This window comes from Mytilus edulis, chromosome 4, assembly GCF_963676685.1.
Source record: "Mytilus edulis chromosome 4, xbMytEdul2.2, whole genome shotgun sequence".
NCBI lineage: Eukaryota > Metazoa > Mollusca > Bivalvia > Mytilida > Mytilidae > Mytilus > Mytilus edulis.
Genome location: NC_092347.1, coordinates 70,560,245 through 70,582,550, shown reverse-complemented (window position 1 = coordinate 70,582,550; position 22,306 = coordinate 70,560,245). Strand labels below are relative to the sequence as shown.

Sequence of the window (22,306 nt, the reverse complement as noted above, 5' to 3'; positions counted from 1 at the left end):
ATGAATAATGATAAGGAGATTTTGAAGAATAAACAGTAAAATATATATTAACCAATTTAACACTAGCCTAAATTAATGGTAGCAGAAATTGACCTATTAATGCGTAATGCTTATAGGCATACATATACCTATAGATCCTCCTGTTCTTGTACAAATATTATATATAATTGACAACAAATTTGAGGAAAAATTGTTGTCTTATGTGCTAATTGACGTTTATCCATAACTTATTTCTTGCATAAATATATTCTTTTAAATTGAAAATAGTCATTCTTCAAGTCTGATTTTACACTTTTCAATAATCAACAAACAAGCAAAAGATACTCACCCACTACAATATCAACTGTAAATATATAGCTAACAACTAGTAATAGCTAATATGTGCTTCAGTAGTACAATTTTAAACTAAAACGTCATAACAGCTACTCCTATAAAGAGCATATCATATTTACTTGGTTAGAAGAATCAAGAAAGCCGGTATTTCACAACGATTTCACCATCGAACTAGTGCTGACAGGACATTTCAAAAAACATTTTGATGAACTTTCTAAAGTAGCATCAAACTCTTGTTTGACAATACCACAAAGTCTCTGTTTAATAACAATAATATGATCTTTACATAAAGAATTTTGTGAATACCACAAATCATTTAAACTAAGATGGAACAATTCCTTTCGTATATTACAAACCCAGTTATTTTTGTCATTTGGATTCTTTAAACACATATCATATAAATAATTGTAACAACCATGTAATATACAATTGTTATTATTCAATACTTTTATCCAATATTTAAATATATTGATTGAACAAACGAATTTCAGGATAAACTAGGAGAAAAACATATGCTACATGTAAAGTGTAACACGGCACTTGTTTTAGTGGTGTATTCCTTCGAAGGTCTTGAAATTACTTATTGAATGATTTTTAACTTTTTTTTTCATTCACCATGAACATGACAACCGGCGAATAACTAACATTTACTTTATTCTGAAGTCTTCATTATAAATGAACAGTATTTGGTTGATTTTTTTTTATATATAAACTGACATTATGTATTAACTAACAAACATATTTCTCTGGAATTAGTGATTCCTTTAAATATTTTAAATTCCCTGCTTGTGAAAACGTACTATGAATTTAAAATAGCGAGAATAAAACTTGAGAAACACAACATATAAATTATTTTGTTGTGCACTATAATATATAAATGCATATTTTGTTGGCACTGGCTACGGTTACATGGAAATGTAACAATAATAAAAATATTATTGTTACATTGGAGCCTCGGACTTAATGCCGGAATGCATGGTTGGGTAAGGACCTGTTTAATTACGAATTTAACAATAATTATTGAGGCTACGGTTAATACATTGCGTTATTGTTACATGAAAAAAGCAATGTACGTTACAGTTAGCAAACTTTGCTTTTGATTATCAATTTGCGTCAAGTTATAAAGCTGTATGAAATGTCTGTCTTGATATTGTTTCAGTTTGGTTTAAAACGCATCCCAAGTTTTATTTTTTTCACCATAAACAAAATTGGCCCAAAGTATAATGACAGTAATAAGAGGTGTGCAGTTAAATACTTTAAAAAAGTGAAACCATTGAACTATATTTTTCGCCTTTGACAGTTACACTCCTAATCTTGAGTAGTATCTTTAAGAACATCAAAACCATAAATACGTAGTAAAACTATTCAAGTTGTACACCATTTGTTGAATAATAATATTTGATTATTTATTAGTATTAAATTACAAGACTAGTATTGTTTAGTACATATGAAAGAATGAAGCAATACAACTATAGAAGATTTAAGTTTAATCAATCTAGCGTACATTGCTGTTTTTCATGTAACAATAATGTAATTTAACCGTAGCCTCAGTAATTATTGTTACATTTGTAATTAATCGGTTCCTCGCCCAACTTTGCATTCCGGCAATTAGTCTCCAATGTAACAATAACATTTTTATTATTGTTACATTTCCATGTAACCGTAGCCAGTGCCTATTTTGTTTTGTTTAGTACCAAAGTCAATGAACATAGTCGTAGGGGAACATGTCAACGGTTATAAATGAGGCTTTCAATGCTTTAGAATGGGATTATCAAATATATCATGTAAATAAATGTTTCAATTTTTTTCTATCAAATATGTTAGCTTTCTTGTTGCTAAAATTGTTTTCTTTTGCATATTCTTTTTTAATATTTATTTGGAATAAGTAATTTTGATTAAAAAAGATATTTTTTCGCTTACTAGTTTCTTATCGGTTCTTGTCGCTAAAATAATTCTCTTTGTCGCTTCTTGTCGCTAGAATTCTGATTGTCGCTGATTAGTGAGACCGAAACATTCGGGTCACTGCGCATCTCGCATATGTTGGATGGAACCAGCCGAGAAGTTCCGAGTGAAGAAAACAAATCATTATTTATATTTTGATTCTCGAATATATCATGTTTTAGAATACAATCGTATACTTGTAACAAGTTTATGATTTAAAAAAAAAAGTTAAATATTGAAAATAAAAAAGAACGATCAATTTATGATATCATTGTTGTCAAAGAATTTCGTTGATTACGGGTTTGCTGTTTATGTTCTAGAATGTCCTTTTAATTTCCCGCCATTTCTCATCACATTGTTCCTGTCCCTCAGTATTTTGTTGATTGCTACTATAGAAAAAATGCCTGGTATTGGTGATGATTGGATAAATAACCCTTTGGCTATAATTCAAAACATTATTGGTAAATCAATTATTCGCTGATATTGACAACGTATTTTTTTTTATATAAATTATACCTGATGAGTTTTGATTCATATAATTTACAGCAAGGACGTATAACTAATATATACGTCCTTGTTTACAGGTATACATGTGCTTTATTTGTATTAACTGGACACATAACTCCTAAAGGCTCACTTTATAATTAAAAGCTTCTTTTGTTGGAAATGTTGTAATGATGTGCAGTTGTCTTGTATGTGCTCCTTATAGGGTAATATACTGTCTTCGCATTTATAAAGAGGGTAGGAAATAATGCCCTTAATTTATCATCAAGCTGCAAACTGTTATTTTCAGCTACCGTTACTGTCAAATTGGTTAAAAATGTCATGTGATTTGTTGAAATATCCTAATTGTGATAAGTCAGAGGTCTCAAATAATTATCTTTACTGTTATTATTTAGAAAATTAAATGTAATTCGTCAAAATCCGTCAATTTTTTTTATCACTTGGCGTCTGTCGTCATTAACTTTTACTAAAATCTTTTCCTCTAAAACTACAAATTTAACCAAACTTTGCCACAATCATCCTTGGGATATATAGTTTAACAAATGTGTGTGGTGACCTGGCCAACCAACCAAGATAGCCGCCATGGCTAAAAATAAAACATAGGGGGTAAAATATAGATTTGGCTTATAACTCTGAAACCAAAGCATTTAGAGCAAATCTGACATGGATCAAATTGTTTATAAAGTCCAGATCTATCTGCTCTGAAATTTTAAGACGAATCAGACAACTGGTTGTTGGGTTGCTGCCACTGAATTGGCAATTTTAAGGAAATTTTGCTGTTTTTGGTTATCTTGAATATTATTACAGATAGAGATAAACTGTAAACAGCAATAATGTTCAGCAAAGTAAGATCTACAAATAAGTCAGCTTGACCAAAATGGTCAGTTGACCCCTTGAAGAGTTATTGCCCTTTACAGTCAATTTTCATAAATTTTGTAAATTTTTGTAAATTTTAACAAAATAATTTCCTCTGTAACTAATCATGCTAATGGGTCATGTTCATTATAGATAGAGATAATTGTAAGTAGCAAGAATGTTCAGTAAAGTAAGATCTACAAACACATCACCATTACCAAAACACAATTTTGTCATTAATCCATCTGTGTCTTTAGTTTAATTAATATGCACATAGACCAAGGTGAGCAACACAGGCTCTTAAGAGCCTCTAGTTTAATGTTTAAAAGAGAGAGTACATTTTACCATTATGCATAAAAATTTCTGGTAACATCATCGGCAAGGGAAAAAAATATAAATTAAAAAAAAATAAAAATTTAAGATTTTTTTCTGCAAATACATGTATATAGAAGTCAGACAATAATAAAGAATTTTACAAACTTGGTCTTGTGGTTGAACATGATGACTGGGTGTATTTGTGTCTGCCTAACACAATTAAGATGTGTCAATAAGACATTTCTCTATAGATCTATGTCACATGTTTAAAATACAAGTTAACAATTATTGGTCAAAGTTCAGCCTTCAACACAGAGCTTGGGTTCACAAACTTATAGGTCAAAATAAAGCCTTCAATACAGAGATCATACCATGCATGTGTATATATGTACAGAAAGTTTTGTGGTTTTTTTTCTCAACATAGAAAATATTTTGGATGTAGACTTCTTTATGTTAGTACAAATGTAGTAAAAAAATCAATTGAGTTGGGTTGTTTGATCATAAAGTACATCACATCTTTCCTTTCATTTATTGAAAACATTCCTGAATCATAATAGTATATGTCTAAAATTAAAGGGTTAAAACAACATAATTATATACATGATATATCTTTTATTTACTTCTACAATGTATTAACATGTACATGTAACAATTTTAGTGTTTCCTGCAGCTTTTAAAAAGGGCAGGGTAATTGTTAGCTCAGAGGGCACATTGAGCGCGATGGACAACAATTTTAGGGCACTTACTTAACATAAACAGGCAATTTCTATAAAATGGATTCATTTAAAACATACTTGTTTAATACTATAAAAAGGACATATACATCTGTAATCAATCATTAAAACAAATTGTTAAACAAGAAAAAGTGTGTAAAACATATATATATGAAATATTTAAAACAATAAACACAATTAAAAACAAAATCAGTTCTTTAAAAACAAGAAAGCACTATGTCATATACATGTATATAAAAATATTGCTTTGGTCATATCAATTGTCATTGACAAATCCTCCTTGTTTTCCCTAAAAACAGGTTGACACATTCCCTGATATCCAGGGTCATTTTTAGTAACCAAAATTTATTAAATTACAAAAAAAAAATAACTTTACAAATTAACCCCTTCCCCTCTACACCCTTTTCCAAATTAAATTAATATAGATACAACAAGTTTTACTACTTTCATGGCACTACCATATATCAGCTGTTTATTTTAAATGTCTATAAATAGCCAGACATAGTTGTCTGTTACTTAGGTGTTTTCCCAAGTATTTTTCCCGCCTAAAATGATCATGTGACATGTTTGTAAACCAAAAGAAAACATTTGATCAAGGAATTCATTTATTTTCTGGATTATTCTGCTTTTAATAATTTAGTTCGGATTTTTATTCATTTCATTTAAGGTACAGTCAAGCATTTGTATTTAAAAAATAGTTTGCAAAGAATTTTTACTTTTCAATTTGACAAATGTCTCATGATCGCCGTTCATTGGCTTGTTCAACCATGCAAACAATGTAAATTATGTAAATTAGAAATCTATCAGCTGTAAAAAAAAATTATCTAAGCATCACATCGATGTTTTTTCATTAATCTTCTAGGCAAAACGATGTTTCTGGGACTTGGCGGATACAATCAGGACCCGTGATTAGTATCTGTATTCACTATTCAATCTATTGCAGTTTGCTAATCAGCTGATTATGAAATCGATTACAAAATGGCGACCTAGTGAACTTTTGTTTTGAAGGGAAATAACTCGAGCGGTATTCATAATATATGTCTTTCAGTACCGGTTGTTAATTACGACGATAAAGGCATGGCGTCAGGAATTTCGACAAAATTAGGGCAGGGCGCCAATTTTTTTTCCCAAAAAGGGCAGGGCGTCGAGAAATCGCGGCAGGGCGCCATTACACGCCAAAACCACCTGTAGGAAACACTAAATTTATCCTATGAAGACTGGATTTTGTATACTTTCAGAAAACAAACAAAATGATAATGGTGTTAAAGAATACTTCAGCAGTAAGATGCAAACCAACTATGCCCTGAGTTGGGTAAGTAAATGAGGGGTTTAGTCTTTTTCCCTAAGTTGGGATAAGTTAAAAGTTTCTTATGTCGTTCGTTGGAGGTAAGTTAATGTGTTTAAATCTATTGACCTGATTGGGGTACATGCAAGTTTGATGTAAAATATTTTTGCCTGTGGCACATTAGTTTAAGGAGGTCAATCGTTTGACTTCAGTTTGTTTAGTTAAGGAGGTTGAAATTTCAAACATAATATTAGAATTGTGCATGCACACATTTATTTTTTATAAATAAGTATATAGCATGAAAAGTTCAGTAGGTGTGAAGTCATGATGTATATGTATTTATAGTAGAAAGGGTTATTGTATTTGAAAAGTACAGCTCCAGATAATCTGATTCTCAATAATATTTTTCATTGTAAATGACTAAATTATCCAATTGGTGATAAGCTATTTCAAATTAAGTGAGGGAAAAGCCATTACATCTTGTATTTGTCCCATTGCTAAAATAGGAATATTTTCAAATCCTTACTTTACTTTAAAGTGATAGTAGCTACGATTTTGACAAAATTATTAACAAGTTTTAAAGCTGCTAAAATCAAAGATATGTACTAAATATAAGCAATAAGATCGCTAGAATGTTTTCATAAACTACAGAAGTGTTAATAATTGATCATTTATATCGTGTTGCGTGCCTATTCATTTCATTAATTATGCATTGGGTTTACTTGCCGACACAGCGAGTGAGCTAACCAAGATATAAATAGGTATGGACATGTGCTTTTTGTTTTCTTACGTATTTGATAATACTCTATATTAAACGTACATATTTGACGCCATTTCCCAATTTATGTAAATAAAAAATAAAACAAAAACTGGCATATCATTCCAACCCAAGATTCTCCAAACCATGCCGATAATGTATACACATGTTTGTGTGTTAAATTGGGGCCTCCATGAAGGATACACTTGAAGAATAATACTTGTAAGAAGTTGATTTCTAATTTCTTCTAAGGTGGGAGATCACTGCCCGTAATTTATAAACATATTTTTGACAATAATGAACACATTGCGATTTATATTCATGTGATCTGGAAAATTTAAGAAATGTAAACATTACGCAAACCGTCAGCTACTTCTGTTCGACTTTTCCTGCGTCGTAGGTGTTTTTGGTGATTTTAATGACCAATCTCATCAACGTTTTTTATTTATTATTTACAATAACTTGTCTGCACCTCTTTTTTGTTTCTGTTCTAGCTGAAACTGAATTCAAGTACCATTTCCGCGATAACATTCCCCTCTTCGACCATTTTCCCTTCCAGAAAAAATATGCGATTGCGCATTGGGAACCGAAGAGTAAAGGTCAACATAGATCATATGAATAAGGATTAGGCTTAACCTCGAATTATTATCTATAGACAATAAATTAATGTTGGTGTTAAACGTTAAAAAGCTTCTGAATTCTAAATGGAAAGTAACCAGTAATAGTTTTAATCATACTTTTTGTACAAAATCCGGCATATAGATTAAAAAAATAATTTTAATGAAAATCGTAGCTACTGTCCGTTTAAACATATGTATTTTTAGTGGATTGGGAAACAAGTTTTGAAACTTAAATTAATCCCTTCGACTTTGCGAGTGCTGCCTTGCCTTGGAAAGGGATTAATATTCAATTCCTTCTAAAATTATGTTTACATAATTATAAATGAAAGACATATTATAGTCAGGGCTATTCCAGAAAAAAATGTATGGGGGGGTTGGAAATCACATTGTATTAATAATACATGGGGGATGGGTATCAGAGCAACTTTTCACACTATAATGCACTATAATTCTCAATTACAATTGTCTGGGTGGAGGGTGCTGACAAAAACTGCCTTCCAACCCCCCCCCCTACATTTTTCTGGAATAGCCCTCACCTATAAGTACCAAAGTCGTCACTCAAATAATTATGATATGTATTTGAAAGTTTATACAATAACTGTCAGTCATACATGAACTTTAATAAAAAATTGCAAGTACTAGTGAGAATACTGAAAAAGTTCTTTAAACATTATAGCACAAGTAGATTTATTAGTTGAAGTTATATTGGCCAAAAGAAAGACAATTAAAAAGTAGTAAATGGTAAAACCCATAATAAACAGTGTCTGGTAAAGATTTATCATTTATAGCCTAACTAGTTTGGTTCCATAAGGCCAGACTTTTTATTTTATCTGTTTAACGAGAAAATTTGTAAAAAATTAGGGTCGAGGGGGCGAAATAAAAAAAAAATAAAAGTGCAAAATTGGTCCAGTCGACACTAAAAATAAAAATAAAACCATTACAAGTGACTTTTTTTTTTTTTTTTTTTTTTAGAATTTATCAAAATACAAGAACAATGAAATGAGAACAGACCAGTATATTAACCCAGAGAAATATAAATACATATAGTTTATATATGTCTCTGGTTAACCTTTCTATTAATATAAACATAAAAACTATGTTTTGATTCTGTATTTCCACTAATATAGATCCATGGCACTACTCAAATATATCAACCTCGCTGCATATACACTATATATGTATATACCAGTCACCCAGTCAGGAACCTCTTAGTGTATGCAGAGACATATATTACATGTGTATATATATATGTCTCTGGTGTAATAGTCCCAGAGTTAAGCAACTTTAACCTATAAATTGAAACTATGCTTATACATGGAAATATATACATTAATCAAGAAGATCTAACCAAAAGTATGTTAATGCGTGTGGAATGCGTAATTTTCCCTTTTGGGATCAATTTTTGTCTGTCAGCAGTGCCATTCATGCGTCTGTAGTCATTATCGCAAGAATCCGGATTTCGGTCATAGCGGGTCCGTTTCCGATGAAATCCCGATTCCGATCCGTAGTTCTACAAATTTAAATGTCGGACGAAGAAAAATTTACAAAAATAAACGATGTTTGATACGCTATTTGGAAAGGAATATGACGTTTCTAATGCAATACAGTCGATTCCACTTAATTGCATACCGCTTAATAGCATAATTCGGTTAATTGCATACTTTTCTCCTGCACGAAACCATTTCCCATTCACCTAATGTTAAATTGTCCGGTTATATGCATAGCCTTACAAGTGGCATTTCGGTTTATTGCATAGAAAATAATCGCCAGCTAGATATGCTCTGTTAAAACAGACGAGATTTTTGACCGGAAACGGCAATTTGGTAAGTATATTTTACTTGAATGCATCATAATTTTCATTATTATTTCACATTTACTTGTGTGTAATTCAAATAAAGTTTTAAAACAGTATCTTTCGTGTTTATATGATTATAAAAAAGTCCTCGATGTGTACACAGGTAAAGTTTCCCATATTCTATTTTAAGCCTCGAGGTCATAAAAATGTCAATCAGCTGATTGTTGTAAAAACACAACCATTCTATGATCTTCTATCTCAAAAGGTGTTAATTATTGATTGGATTTCAAACATTGTTCATAGATTCCATTTTGGGTGAATTTTTAAAACATTAACGCCTGCTAATTATCGATCATTATCCAATGTGTAATCTCGTAATTCAGCTTGGGTGATCTACATTTATGTTAAATATTACAGGGCTTTTATATATGGTTGAAGAATTTTATACATTAATCTTTTCTTTTTAATATTTTTTAAAAGAAAATTAACTTCTGATTATTATATATTTCTCACTTTCAACACTCGTGTCCAGCGGATAACCCGTGCATGGCCCCATCACCTGTGAACTGCTTTGCATAAACGAAACTAGCGGTGTTAAAGTAACAGTGTCACATCACTGTGTAATCGGTAAATACTGAATATCAAAGGCAGTTCATTGCACAATTATTGTTTACAATGATTATTAACTGTGTAGTATTGTTAAACAGTTTATTTTAAACAAGGTGTAACAATGTAATTTGTACATCTGGGTCATAGAAACAAATCTATTTTTAGAACAATTTTATTTTCGTATCTCAGGTAAAGGAAAAATCGGTACATAAATAAACTAAACAAAATGTGTTTATAATCTTTATTGAAAGAATACACAATGAAATAAAATGTATGACACTAGACAAATAACTTTTATTAGAATAAATAAGCATTCAATATGTTGTAAGTGGACTATGGGCGTTCATCTTCCTTCTTTGTTGATCTGCACTATCGATGTTATTTGACTCCGTAATTTGGCATTTCGGATATAAGCATACTCCGCTTTATTGCATAATTTCGTCTGACAAATAGGCTATGCAAATAACCGGAATGTACTGTACATGGATGACAAGTTTACTTTAGGCTAATTTCATCAAGTTCTGATGAAGTAATAACTGATTTTGCCGAAAGTTAGAATGATTTGATGTACGCTCTCGTGTAACAAGTATGAAAAGCATGCCACCAGCTTAAAAATCTTTTAGAAGAAAATATATCGTTTATGCCTTGAATTTCTTTACTTTTAAATGAAAATTGCTGTTTCATTGACTTGGTAAAAATTAAATATTACGGATAACGAAATTGACTGAAAGCGAGTATCGTGAACAACACATTTTATTTTTTTCTGTGGATTTCGTAACAGTCGGCGGGAAAATAATAATAAAAGTAAGAAGCACTACTTTTATTTTTATTCTAAAATCGGGAAAGGTGGAGTCGGCGGATCTCGTTAAACAGATAATAAAAAAATTCTGGCCTAATACCTTCTTAGAAAGCAGAACTTTTGTTTAAAAGAAGTTTTCTATATTTGCAGGTACCAAGTTTAAATGATACTCCACTACATACACTGAAACCAAACTCTTTAGTGAGATTTAGATGTATGGTCCAGGATATATATGATCCAGAATTCTACCTTGGACTCTATCAGGTGAAGGATTTAGAAACATCCAAAGTAACACAGAAATCAGGGATGTATAAAGACATCGCAGACTGTTCTGTAAGTTTACATGAAGGCTGTTATGTTTTAGTCATTAAAATTCATAACATTCTCCAATATAAAAAGTTATCATTATGTTATTATTACAACAAGATCTTGGTGGCATTGACATCCTCTGCTTATCTTAATGTGGATCTGGACTAGCCTTTAGCAGTAGAGATTCCTGTTATTCATCAACAATTTCAATTTGGTCAAATATGGCGTCATAAAATTTTATATTTTATTATTTTTCTTGTTGTTTATGAACACTATCAGCATGAATTTAAATAGTGTAAGAGTTGAGCTGAATTTGCATTAATTAAAGTTAAGCCAGAACAAGACCTACTTTTGGTTTCAATACTGTGAATGCAGGTCAGTGCACATCAATGCTTATATAGACATATAATATAATACCTCACTGAATTTTTACAGTGAAAAAAAATAATAAACCAGCTAACAGTGGATAAAATTGTGTCTGGTTTGAATCAATTGTTTAGCCAATATGTGTTCAGTATGTAGACATTATAATTCTTTGATTTATGTATACAATGTATTTAATTTTTGATGTTGCAGAAATCGCAACAGATAGATTTAGAATCCAGAGACAATGTTACTATGGACAGACAAACAATATATTGTGTACCAATACCAGGGGAGACAACTTGGGTAAAAGAGGTAGGGTTTGAAAATAATAGTAAAATTGTCATAAAGGCAAAGTATATGCAATTTAGAAATATTTTGAAGCTGCATGTTTATTTAACAGTGTACAATTATGCATTCAAATTGCAGTTTAATAAAGCATAAGAAAAATATTACATTTGCCTTTGCCCACATATTCTGGACTTAAAAAAATGCCTTGAATAATCAAACAGATGTAATTCACAACTTTGATATGTATTTCTTCGATAACAAATTTTGCAGCAAGTCTTACACAAAAAGGGCTATTAAGGCCTAAACATGAAATAATGTATCCCCAAAAATAGTTTTTTTACAACTTTTAATAATTTATGATTTTGTATATTTTAGACATATGCTGATAAGGCAGGAGTCAAAGCTCAACCATCAATGTCACATGTTCCAGTCAGAAATAAACGTTCCTTCGATGAAGAATCAGAAGATGTTGCTATGGAGACTTCAGAACCAAGTGGAGGTACAGAATCCTGTGATTCAACAGAATCTAAAAGAACAAGAACAGAAAATACACAAGGTATTTTTACACTTGAAAGTAGGAGGTGTGTGAAGACCAACCTGTTATTCTAAAAAGAAATAAACTTTTCTAAATTCTTTTAAAATCAGGTCTTTTTAGGAGAGACTGTTGCTGATATCTTTTGAATTTAATGACTAAGATCTAAGATGAGGCAACAACAAAAAGTTCAAAGACCTAAAGCATAATATGCAAGACTAAAATTTAAGAAAAAAAATTCTTCTGATATCTGACAGACAAATGTTTGGAAAATATTTAGTGTTTTAGTTGAAAGATATTAATTTGCCTATAGTGTTAGAAGAAAACTCCTCAAAGGCATTATCTGTATTATCCATTTTAAATTTACTTTTTTATTATTTATATTTTTTTATTCAAAGGTAAAAAAAAATACATTCCAACCTACTATTTTTGGAAAATGTATTGGTAGGGTGAAAACCTATAAAAATAATGAAAATAAGAATTGTTATTTTTTATTAAAAAATAGAAACTAGGGCATGTACATTTAACCCTTTCCCTTTCACACCGGTACAGTTTACCGGTGAAGCCAATTTCAAGAATTTCTGGGTGCATTTAGACTTGTTCCGTCGCCATTTGCTGACTTACAGATGTGGTTAAGGGCTCAAATTAATCCTCAGATAACCAGCAATGCGATTTAAGGTGCATCAAACCTCTATCATTATTAGTTAATGAACTAGTCGCCCCTTACTGATGTGTAATTTTTCTGTAAAAACCATTTATTTTTCTTCGAAATTTTGAGGAAAATTTTCAAACAGAAGGGCAAAGAAAACTGCTCTTTTAAGAGGATTTATGTCTTTTTTCAATAACTGTGCAGTGAGTTTTTGAAGAATAGTATTAAACTAATAGTTCTAACTTGTACACTAGTTGCAAATGTAATTTTTTTCGTAGCAGCGCAATCACAAACTTGAAATGCGCTAAAAATCCTAAGTCATTTCTTAAAGATATTACGAGAAAAGAGACAAAAACCACTAAAATATTCTATTTTCTTTTGGCAAAGTTGAAATAGATGTAACAAAACATGGTTTCGTAAGTGTTGCGGTATGCTAAAGTTGAAAACACTTTTGTTTGAATAAAGGAACATGTATATTTCAATGAAAAAATGACATTTTAAAGAGTGGATTCCTCCCAGATTTGCGTAAAAATCATGCATTTGGCAACAAAAAAATATTATCTGAACACATAATTCCAAAAAGAAAACAACTGGGTGAGAATCTTTATATTTTTTTTTTTTTTTTTTATTTCTTCTGTAGTAGTAGACTTAAGTACTTAAATTTCAATAAATTCATTACAATGTCAGTGGCGCAGGGGTACGATGATCTATCCCAAGGCGCTAAGATTGAGTATTCGAATCTCACTGCCGGAGTTGGAAAAATAATTTCCTATATTAAATGTAACTTAACTTAACTTTACTTTCAAGAATTTTTTTTTTAAAAGAATGTGTGTGCCAAATTACCCCCCCCCCCCCCCCCCCCCCCTTTTTTTACCCCCTTTGCTCCATCGGGCTCGGTCAAGGGTGTCCCAGATCAAGCTAGCATTGGTAATTCAATGAATTTTCCCTTGTAAAAAAAAAGTTTAGGTTGCTGATTGGTTGAAAACGAATTAGACAAATAACTAGGGTCCAATTTTGAAATCGGACAAAAATGCCGTCTAAAATCAGTTATTTTGAATGTTTCGGACATCTATATTTCAAGGCCTATAGCACGTTATGCGTCTATTTATACCAGTATGATAACTTATATGGCTTCAACAGACTCGAGGCATTGTGTTTCCACCAAAACCTGACCCTATTAGCCCACCAATATGTCTCTGCATGACTTTTTGCCCAAAGATTTCGTATTTTTTCACCTTTTCTCCAACAGTCACGTGACTTTTGGAAATATACCACGTGACCAAAAAATGATGAATTATCATCAAACTTAATTTTTTGAAATATTTTACCAATTATCTTTCATTTGAGCCCAACATGGCATGTGTATGACCATTGATGCGAATGCAGTATTCATTTAAACTTCAATAATGTCTTTTCGATAAGTAAAGGTCTAAAATGCCTGAAAGGGAAAGGGTTAAGCATAATCTTGTTACTCTAACTTTTAAATATATATATATATATATATTGCTCAAACGTGGAATTATTATTGCATTAAGGGAAAAGGAAAATTATATACTTTTATTTTATTTTTCAGCACAGCCTCCAAATGTTGGTCATGATTTAAACTTTCCTTTGCAAGACGAAAAGGGCACGGCTTGTTTAGTGAAGGCAAGTACAAGTTTTTCAACATGGCTAAATTTTATGTAAAAATGTTTGAAAAGTATGGAGAGAAAAATCAAAACATAATTAATGTTCATTAGTATTTTTTAAGGATTTGCAATTAAGGTACTCCTTACATTAGAAGTTGGTCCAAACCCATTTTTCTATGAGTCAGTAAGAATTCAAAATCAAAATATCAAATAATGATGCATGAACCATATAAAAGACTGAATAGAAACTTTTGCCTGTTTCTTAAAGAAAAGTAAGAGGGGAGGGGGGGGGGGGACATTTTAGTCGTCTAGTTACAATATTTGTTATGCAAATAATAGTTTGGCCTTTTATTGTAAGGCTTCTGACACAATATTCTGACAATTTTAATCTTGTAATTTCAGATTTATGATGATATTGACAAGTTTAAAGTGAATGACATGGTAGAATTCATTGGAATATTATCTGTGGATCCAGCCTTAGCACAATTTAACCCTGAAAAGTAAGTGCATTGTTAAATTGAAAAATTTTAATGTGGTGGAAAAATGGGAAATTTATGAAGTAACTTAACATACAGAAAGAAAAGTGAATACCAACAAGCTTCCATCACCCGTTTTATATTAATTGATTATAAATATTTTTTATTGTATACAAGATAAATAGTCGAGAAGGACAACTTAATGAGGGGATTATTTTCCCCAATTTTGAGATTAAAAAAAATAATGATATCATGATATTGAACAGCTGCAAAATAATCCACAGTAAAGAAATAAAATTTACATATTTAACCAGTTTATAATATTTTGAAAATTAAACCAAATACTTTTATGATATTCTAGTCAACCTGAAGAATTTGGTGTAGAAGGATACCAGCCACCTGTAGAAGAGATCAATGCTCATGCCCCGCCCCCTTCATTGGTTCCAAGATTACATGCTGTTTTGTGTAACAAACTGACACACAATAACCCACTCCTGCCACAGATACCAGACACAGATGAATATAAAACTAGTAAGCACAGACTATTTGATAGTAGTTTAAATAAAACTACCACAAAAAGAAAGAAACTTTTGATGTGAAGAAAAAATAGTCTTTTGTGAAAATCTGTTGGTGTTGTTCAATTCTTAGAAGTTGAACTGTCCCTTGATTTTAAATTTCTAAAGGATGTATATTAACTCAACATCTTCACAACATTGTATCCATGTACATTGCGATGTCAACAATGTAAACAATATATATATAAGAGTTTATAAAATGTAACCAATGTTGACACATTATCGTGTTAACATTGTAACTATTGCTTCCAACAAATACAACATATACATGAAATACATACAATATAATACATATAAGATATATGCAATGTAATTATTATAAATCCATCTTAATTGGAAATATTTTACATTTTCTATTGAAAAGATCAAGAAAAATAAAAAAAAATATAAAAATTGATAAATAAAGAAGAAGGAAAAGAACACACAAAAGGATTATCCAGTTACATGCGATATCCATATTTTTTATATATCGCATATTCATATTGAAAAAATATTTGCAAAATTAACTAGACATATTTCTTTCTTTACAGCCATTACACTGACACAGATCAAGTACATAACATGAAAATAATTTTTTTTTTTTAATAGATTATAATTAAATAGTCATAAGTAATTGTAACAAAAATAGACTAGCTGGTATTCAATAAAAGTCTTGAATGCATTGATTTAATACAATAGCGATTGTCCTCTGTAGATTTCAATCTATTGGAAATTAAAATTTCTCCTTGAAAAACACATTATGAGAGAAAACCTGTGAATTTTACTTAAGAAAATTGAAGAGACGTTTGCTATAACTATTATTTGTACTGTAAATATTGAGGTTTTATACTTTTCGAACTTAAAAGTGAAAGTGTTTTCAAAGTTGCAACATTTCTTTCTATCCAATTTAAAGACTACATTATAAATCTCTACTTTGCTCTAATTTGAATTATGCTTATACTCTTTATGTCAGTGTATGAATAAATGTATTATCTTTCAGAATTTCAGCAACTTGAACAAGAGATTGATACTTTGAGAGGGAGAATAATGGAATTATTGGAACATGCAATGCTTGGAGACAGTTTAGCTGCTGAGTTCTTTCTACTGCATTTATTATCATCTGTGTAAGTATTTAATTACTATAATAGTACTATGTTTGGTAACTGATTTCAGCCAGGTGTCATTAGTTAACAATAGCATAGTGTCCATCTTGTTGCCCTTGAATGATTGGAAAATACTTACCAAAATTCTGCCTTTTGGACATGTGAGGCTTAACTATAATTGCTTACATCTGCTTCATTTGAACTTTGGTAAACAGTTGTCTGAGTGGCAATCATACCACTTTTCCTTATTTTTATAGCATACTAGTATTTTTTAATATTTTTCTATCAATAAATATGCAGTTTGAGGAACATAAAGTTGTTGTTGCCATTTTATACTTGAGAGAAGAGCAACACTTTTAAAATAAAAAAGAAAGGAGATTTTGCAGCATTGATTTTATATATGGCTCAAAATTTGTAGGCTTTGGAAGTCAGATGCTTTTGATGCTAATGTCTAAAACTGAACCATAGCAACTAATTTTTAACTTTTTAAGGAATAAATGTTTTTCAGGTATGGGAGAGCCGATGTTATGCCTCTAGGAAAGTTCAGTCTGAACCTAAGTCATTGCCCAGTTACACCTAAATATGGTCAGCTATTACAAGTGTTCATGGCAGGACTGCTTTCACAGGTAGACCTTAATAACAATATGAGTACTTTATTTCAAGGCTTTTATGCCCTGCCTATTAAAAATGAAGAACTTGATGTTTTCATGACTGGGCATGTAACAGTCTGTTAATCTATATCAGGTTGGTTAAATTGGCTTACAGTGGTTCATTATGTTGTGGTCAATTTCACTTGAAACTAAGTACTCATGTTTATTATGATGTGGACATTTTTAATAGGGTTTGACCAATACTTTGTTGAAATTGAAATGTGATCATGTGAACAGAGCATCAATGTATGGGAATGTTTTAATCTGTGTGTAGCATCATGTTAATTTTAGTTTTCTGATTAATCAAGACCTCTGTATTTGATCTCTACTCAAATTTTCAGCTTACATACCAGATGAATTATTTTGTGAATCATGCACTGACTACTAGCTTGTATACAACATTTTGTACTACTTTTAACCATGTCTTCTCTGGTTTAGATCATATATTCAAACAATGAATCCATCTGAATTTTGAGTGCATACTCTTGACAAGAAATTTGTATTTTCAGTCACATTTACTGCCCTTGTCAATAGAAAACATGAATACTTTACGATTATGTCCAGAAAAAGACTACACAGCAAACCGTTTAAAATCTGGAGTCTTGCAACTACCCGAAAGGACATCATTAGTTATAGATGAAACAGTACTACAACCTGGTCAACTGGAAGCTGGGGGTACGTTGGGTTGAACATTTATCTAATCAAGGTCTACTCATATATATTTTACCAATACTTGCCTTGAGAGAGATCAAAATCTATTATGATTTTATTCTTGTGCCAATCATGGAGTGAAAAAATTGAATGTTTACATTTGTAACACACAAAAACAACCATGCAAAAAATGTCAATTTCAGAATTTTCAGTGAATGTTTTTGAATCAGTTTTGTTTTAAATCTGGCAATATTTATTTATATTTACTGTTGAAATTAGTTGCTATGCTAAAGACAATAATTATATACTTTAAGTGATGTATTATTGTGTCCTTTTGAGACTTGGCTCGAAACAGGTGTAATATTTCCCATTACCTTTCTCAGCCTCATACAAATACAGCTGATATTTAAAGACTATAGTTATTGTCTATGTAATTTTTGTGATCTTGTTGTCTTTCCAGGTGTTAAGAACATGACAGCATTAGGAAACCTGATCAGCTGGCAGAAAGTGGAGTATGATTTCAGTTACCATAAACAAGATTTCATGGCAAATGTTGCTGTAATGATTCTGTCTGAGGCAAAATCTATATTACCTGTAAGTAGGCTGCTACTAATGGGGCTCCAGTAGGGTACCCATATTATGTTTCCAGGTCCTGTTTGAAAATTGCCTTAGGTCTAGCTCATGACAACATCTTCTGAAGTGAAAATGGTGCAATTCATTACTAAATTGAAATTTTAAGTGTTTTCGCCTTGATGCACATTACAGTACAAGGAATTGGCAGAGTTGTCTATGTAGTTTACTTACTCAACTAGCCTGTCTGTCAGCACAGACAGTGTGAGTTGGACCCAACATATGGCAGGTGCAATCAACTCCCCACCTTTATTATCTTGGATTGTCAGTTTTCTTGCAGAAGGTCTATATATAGATCTCTCTGTCCACTAATAAAACTTACTTTCACAAAAAAGCTAATTGTGCTAAAAGTGACATAAAACACCAACAATCAATCAATCATTCTAATGCAACAACGTTTGTAACATTCATTTTGATTGGATAACGTCACTTATTTACATGACATCAATTGACAATGGGATGTACGCGCAAGATCAGACGGCATATGACAGATTTTGAATTCAGGTTTTAATGTTGTTTTCTGTCAGTTTCATAATAGAATGGAGATAGCAATATTGTATTTTAAGCTCCGATGGCATCAATTTGGGATTTGATGGTCGCAAATACCCGTTTACTGTCACCGCTAAAGCGTCGCCAGTAAACTTAATTTGCGGCCATCAAATCCCCAATTGATGCCATCGGAGCTTAAAATACAATACAGTTATATCCTAAATCTGTACATGGAATATATAACAGGCCAGAAACTATTATATTGATTGGTATTTGAATCTTTGCTTTGTTTTCTTTTTCAGAGTGATTGTTTATTACCATTAGAAGCCAAGATAATGCCAGAAGATTGGATAGCACATTTTAGCATGTTAGAATCAGGGATGACAGCAGAATTGTTGACCAAGATACGCACATACATTACACTGGCTAAACAGATTAATTATTCATTAACAGATGAATTGCAGAAGGTATGTTCATGAACAGTAAATAAAAATAACTTCACATATAAGTAGGAATTATAAATGGCAAAAATGATCAACAATATAAGATCGATAAAACTTTTTATTTGACCGAAACTATTTGATGATGGATGTATCCTTATTGGAGATTTTGCCATGTTTTATTAAGTCTTAACAATTATCTGACACAAGATCAATAAAAATGCTAATATCACTCCTAATGGAAGATGTTGTCCTTAAATGCAAATTTTTTACCAACTTTAAATTATTTATCTATTATCTCATTTATGTTTATTCACTCTAACTTAAGTTTGCCTTATGCAAATTTATGAAACTCACACACAATGCTAAGCACAAAAACAAGCAGTCATAGATTGAAGTTGGGTTGTAAAATTATTTACTGTATTAGAGTTGTGCCTTTTTTTAACTTGAAAATTGCAGAGCTTCAAAGGGGCATTTGTGTTTGTTGAGATTGCAAAGCGGACCTTAAAATAAGTTTAAGTTTTAAGGTAGATTCCAAGAAGCTGAATATTTCTTGGGTTATCTAAAGATAAAAATTATTATTTTAGATCATCCAAGACGACTTTGTAGACATGAGAAAAGTTGATAGTAAAAGTATGACAGTTGATGACTTCCATTCTCTGTTGTGTACAGTTAGGTAAGTGATAGATTACACTAAGCTAGCTGTTCATCATGTCCATTGTGCTGTATGATCTGTTGTCTGTTTGCATCAATCATTGTGTATTCCATCTCCAGGGCTGAATTAGGTTCTCATTGACTTTTCTTTCAAGGACATGTGTCCATTGGAATATTTAATTTGAAAAATGTGATCTTTGACCCCGCCTGCCAACCTAGATGGCCAGCATGGCCAAAAATTTAACAAAGGAGTAAAATGCAAGTTTTGTTGAAAACTTATAAATAGAGGAAATCTGACTGGAACAAAACTGAACAGAATGTTGAGCTCAATAATTAATAATAAATAGTCAATATTTTTAGTCCATCTGTGTCCTTTGTTTAACATGCACATAGACCAAGGTGAGCGACACAGGCTAATAAGAGTCTCTATATATACCTTATGATTCAAGGGATCACCAGAACCACGACTTAAGAAAATATTCATTTTCGGATTTTATAGTCATTTCCTGTTCGTGTACTGATCCAATTTTTATTTAATATGAAAACATATGACGCCGTTTTTGAAATACAGAAATCGCAAAGTAATCAGAAACAGTAAAAAATCGTTGTAAGCCTTGACAAAAAAACTAGATACCTAAAATCAATCTACAGGACATGCTTTTTAAATTTGAGTAAACACCTGAATAAAAACTCAACAGTGAAACCCGTAAGCAGTGAAAATTGTTATTAGTACGAAAACACATCACACGATGACACAATGTACTATTCTTTTTTTCACAAAGACCAACAAACAGGTTGGGACCCCACAAGAAAATAAATCCTGGTCTGATAGCTACATGTTCATCTTTTCTACTGATTTAATAACTAGAATCATGCAAACAGACTTGAAAAAGGCATGTAAGCTCATCATACAATATGACACTTTTTCTAGACAATCCAGATTGCGCAAAATACTGCGCTAAAAATTGTAACCTTTAAAATTGTTGTTGTGCACTATAAATAACCCCCATGGGAATTTTTAAAAGTTGACAGGTATGTAACAAGTCTTACTATTTTTATGCCCCATTTATGGGCATTATGTTTTCTGGTCTGTCTGTCCGTCCTGCTTCAGGTTAAAGTTTATGGTCCAGGTAGTTTTTGATGAAGTTGAAGTCCAATCAACTTTAAACTTACTACACATGAGTTCCTTAGATATGATCTTTCTGTTTTTATAATGGAACAAGGCAGGCTGGGTTAGTGGGGCTGCTTTTATGGTAATTCAAGTTACCTTTTATTCACCTTCTTCCACCTCAGAGCAATCAGCCCTTTGATTTATTTGCAGAATCTATATCCAATACAGATAAACTTTTACAAACTAGAATAATCAGCAAAATTTAAAGATGTACAAATAGTCAACATTGCTGAAATCATCAATTCCTTTTCCAGTTTAATTGCCCTTGAATGATATTTTTTTCTTCAAAATTATATATTATAACATATATATTTCAGACTGCTATCACTCAGCTACTTGAAATCAACACCTACACAAACTCTGTGGAGAAGGGCCAAAAACATGGACTCAGAAAGGAAGAGGAGGATTAGTTCAACCTAAACATATTTTTGATTGACCCAACACAGAAGAAAGACTAAAAAATGCAAAAAAAAAATAGAATTCACAACAAAAAAGTTTATATGCAAAGAACACATTTTGCCATTGTTAACTGAGGAGAAATTTACATTTGTTAACCATAGAAAGAAAATAAATTGTTAGCTCATTTAAATGATTTTTGTTTTGCCTACAAAATAAGTCACAGACTGCTAGACAGACATGACAAACTGATGCAAACAAGGCTATTTGAATAAAACTTTATGTTTCAGAAGAAAAAAGAGCTGAATTAATCATATCTGTTAAACACAACAGTTGCCTTATTGTTTTTTGTTCTGTCTGGCATCTTTATGTGATTTGTATCTTGATAGATCAATCATCATGGTCACTAAGGCTAATATTCAAACATAAGGAAGCAAACTGCTGTTTGTTAGCTATTATCTGGAAAACTATAGCATTTAGAGAGAAACTAACAGTAAAAATGGCCATCTCATCAAGCACTTATTGAATATACAGTGAAACCTGTCCAAACCGAACACCCACGGGACTTTGCGTTTTGTTCGGTATTCACAGGTGTTCGGAAGTCGACACCAAAATAATTTTGGCATTTACTGACAAGGGATGATAGGTGACACAACATACCACAAATTATTTTTGTGTTGATTTAGATGTAAATGTAAAATTAAAAGAAGATAGACGTTTTGCTACATTTTTGTTTATAAATCAAACGCCACTCCGTCAATCACGCTCGTCTT

General features: G+C 31.4%; 1 protein-coding gene across 1 annotated transcript; it reads left to right on the top strand.

Moving 5' to 3' along the window:
* Positions 1-2,583: 2,583 nt before the first annotated feature.
* On the top strand, positions 2,584-21,726 carry LOC139520396 (mini-chromosome maintenance complex-binding protein-like). Its single transcript, XM_071312986.1, has 15 exons — positions 2,584-2,735; positions 5,921-5,994; positions 10,698-10,880; positions 11,433-11,534; positions 11,886-12,066; positions 14,265-14,338; positions 14,722-14,819; positions 15,157-15,326; positions 16,350-16,473; positions 16,961-17,078; positions 17,612-17,777; positions 18,214-18,347; positions 19,175-19,339; positions 19,900-19,988; positions 21,455-21,726. The coding sequence occupies exons 1-15, from the start codon at positions 2,675-2,677 to the stop codon at positions 21,555-21,557; spliced, it is 1,842 nt and encodes a 613-aa protein (XP_071169087.1). The 5' UTR covers positions 2,584-2,674; the 3' UTR covers positions 21,558-21,726.
* The last annotated feature ends 580 nt before the right edge of the window (positions 21,727-22,306 follow it).

Excerpts from the sequence above, each read along its gene's own strand:
- LOC139520396 (XM_071312986.1), top strand. The coding sequence starts at position 2,675 with ATGCCTGGTATTGGTGATGATTGGATAAATAACCCTTTGGCTATAATT. Across the intron at positions 5,995-10,697 it reads CCAACTATGCCCTGAGTTGG|GTACCAAGTTTAAATGATAC; the intron begins GTAAGTAAATGA and ends CTATATTTGCAG. Across the intron at positions 14,339-14,721 it reads GCACGGCTTGTTTAGTGAAG|ATTTATGATGATATTGACAA; the intron begins GCAAGTACAAGT and ends TTGTAATTTCAG.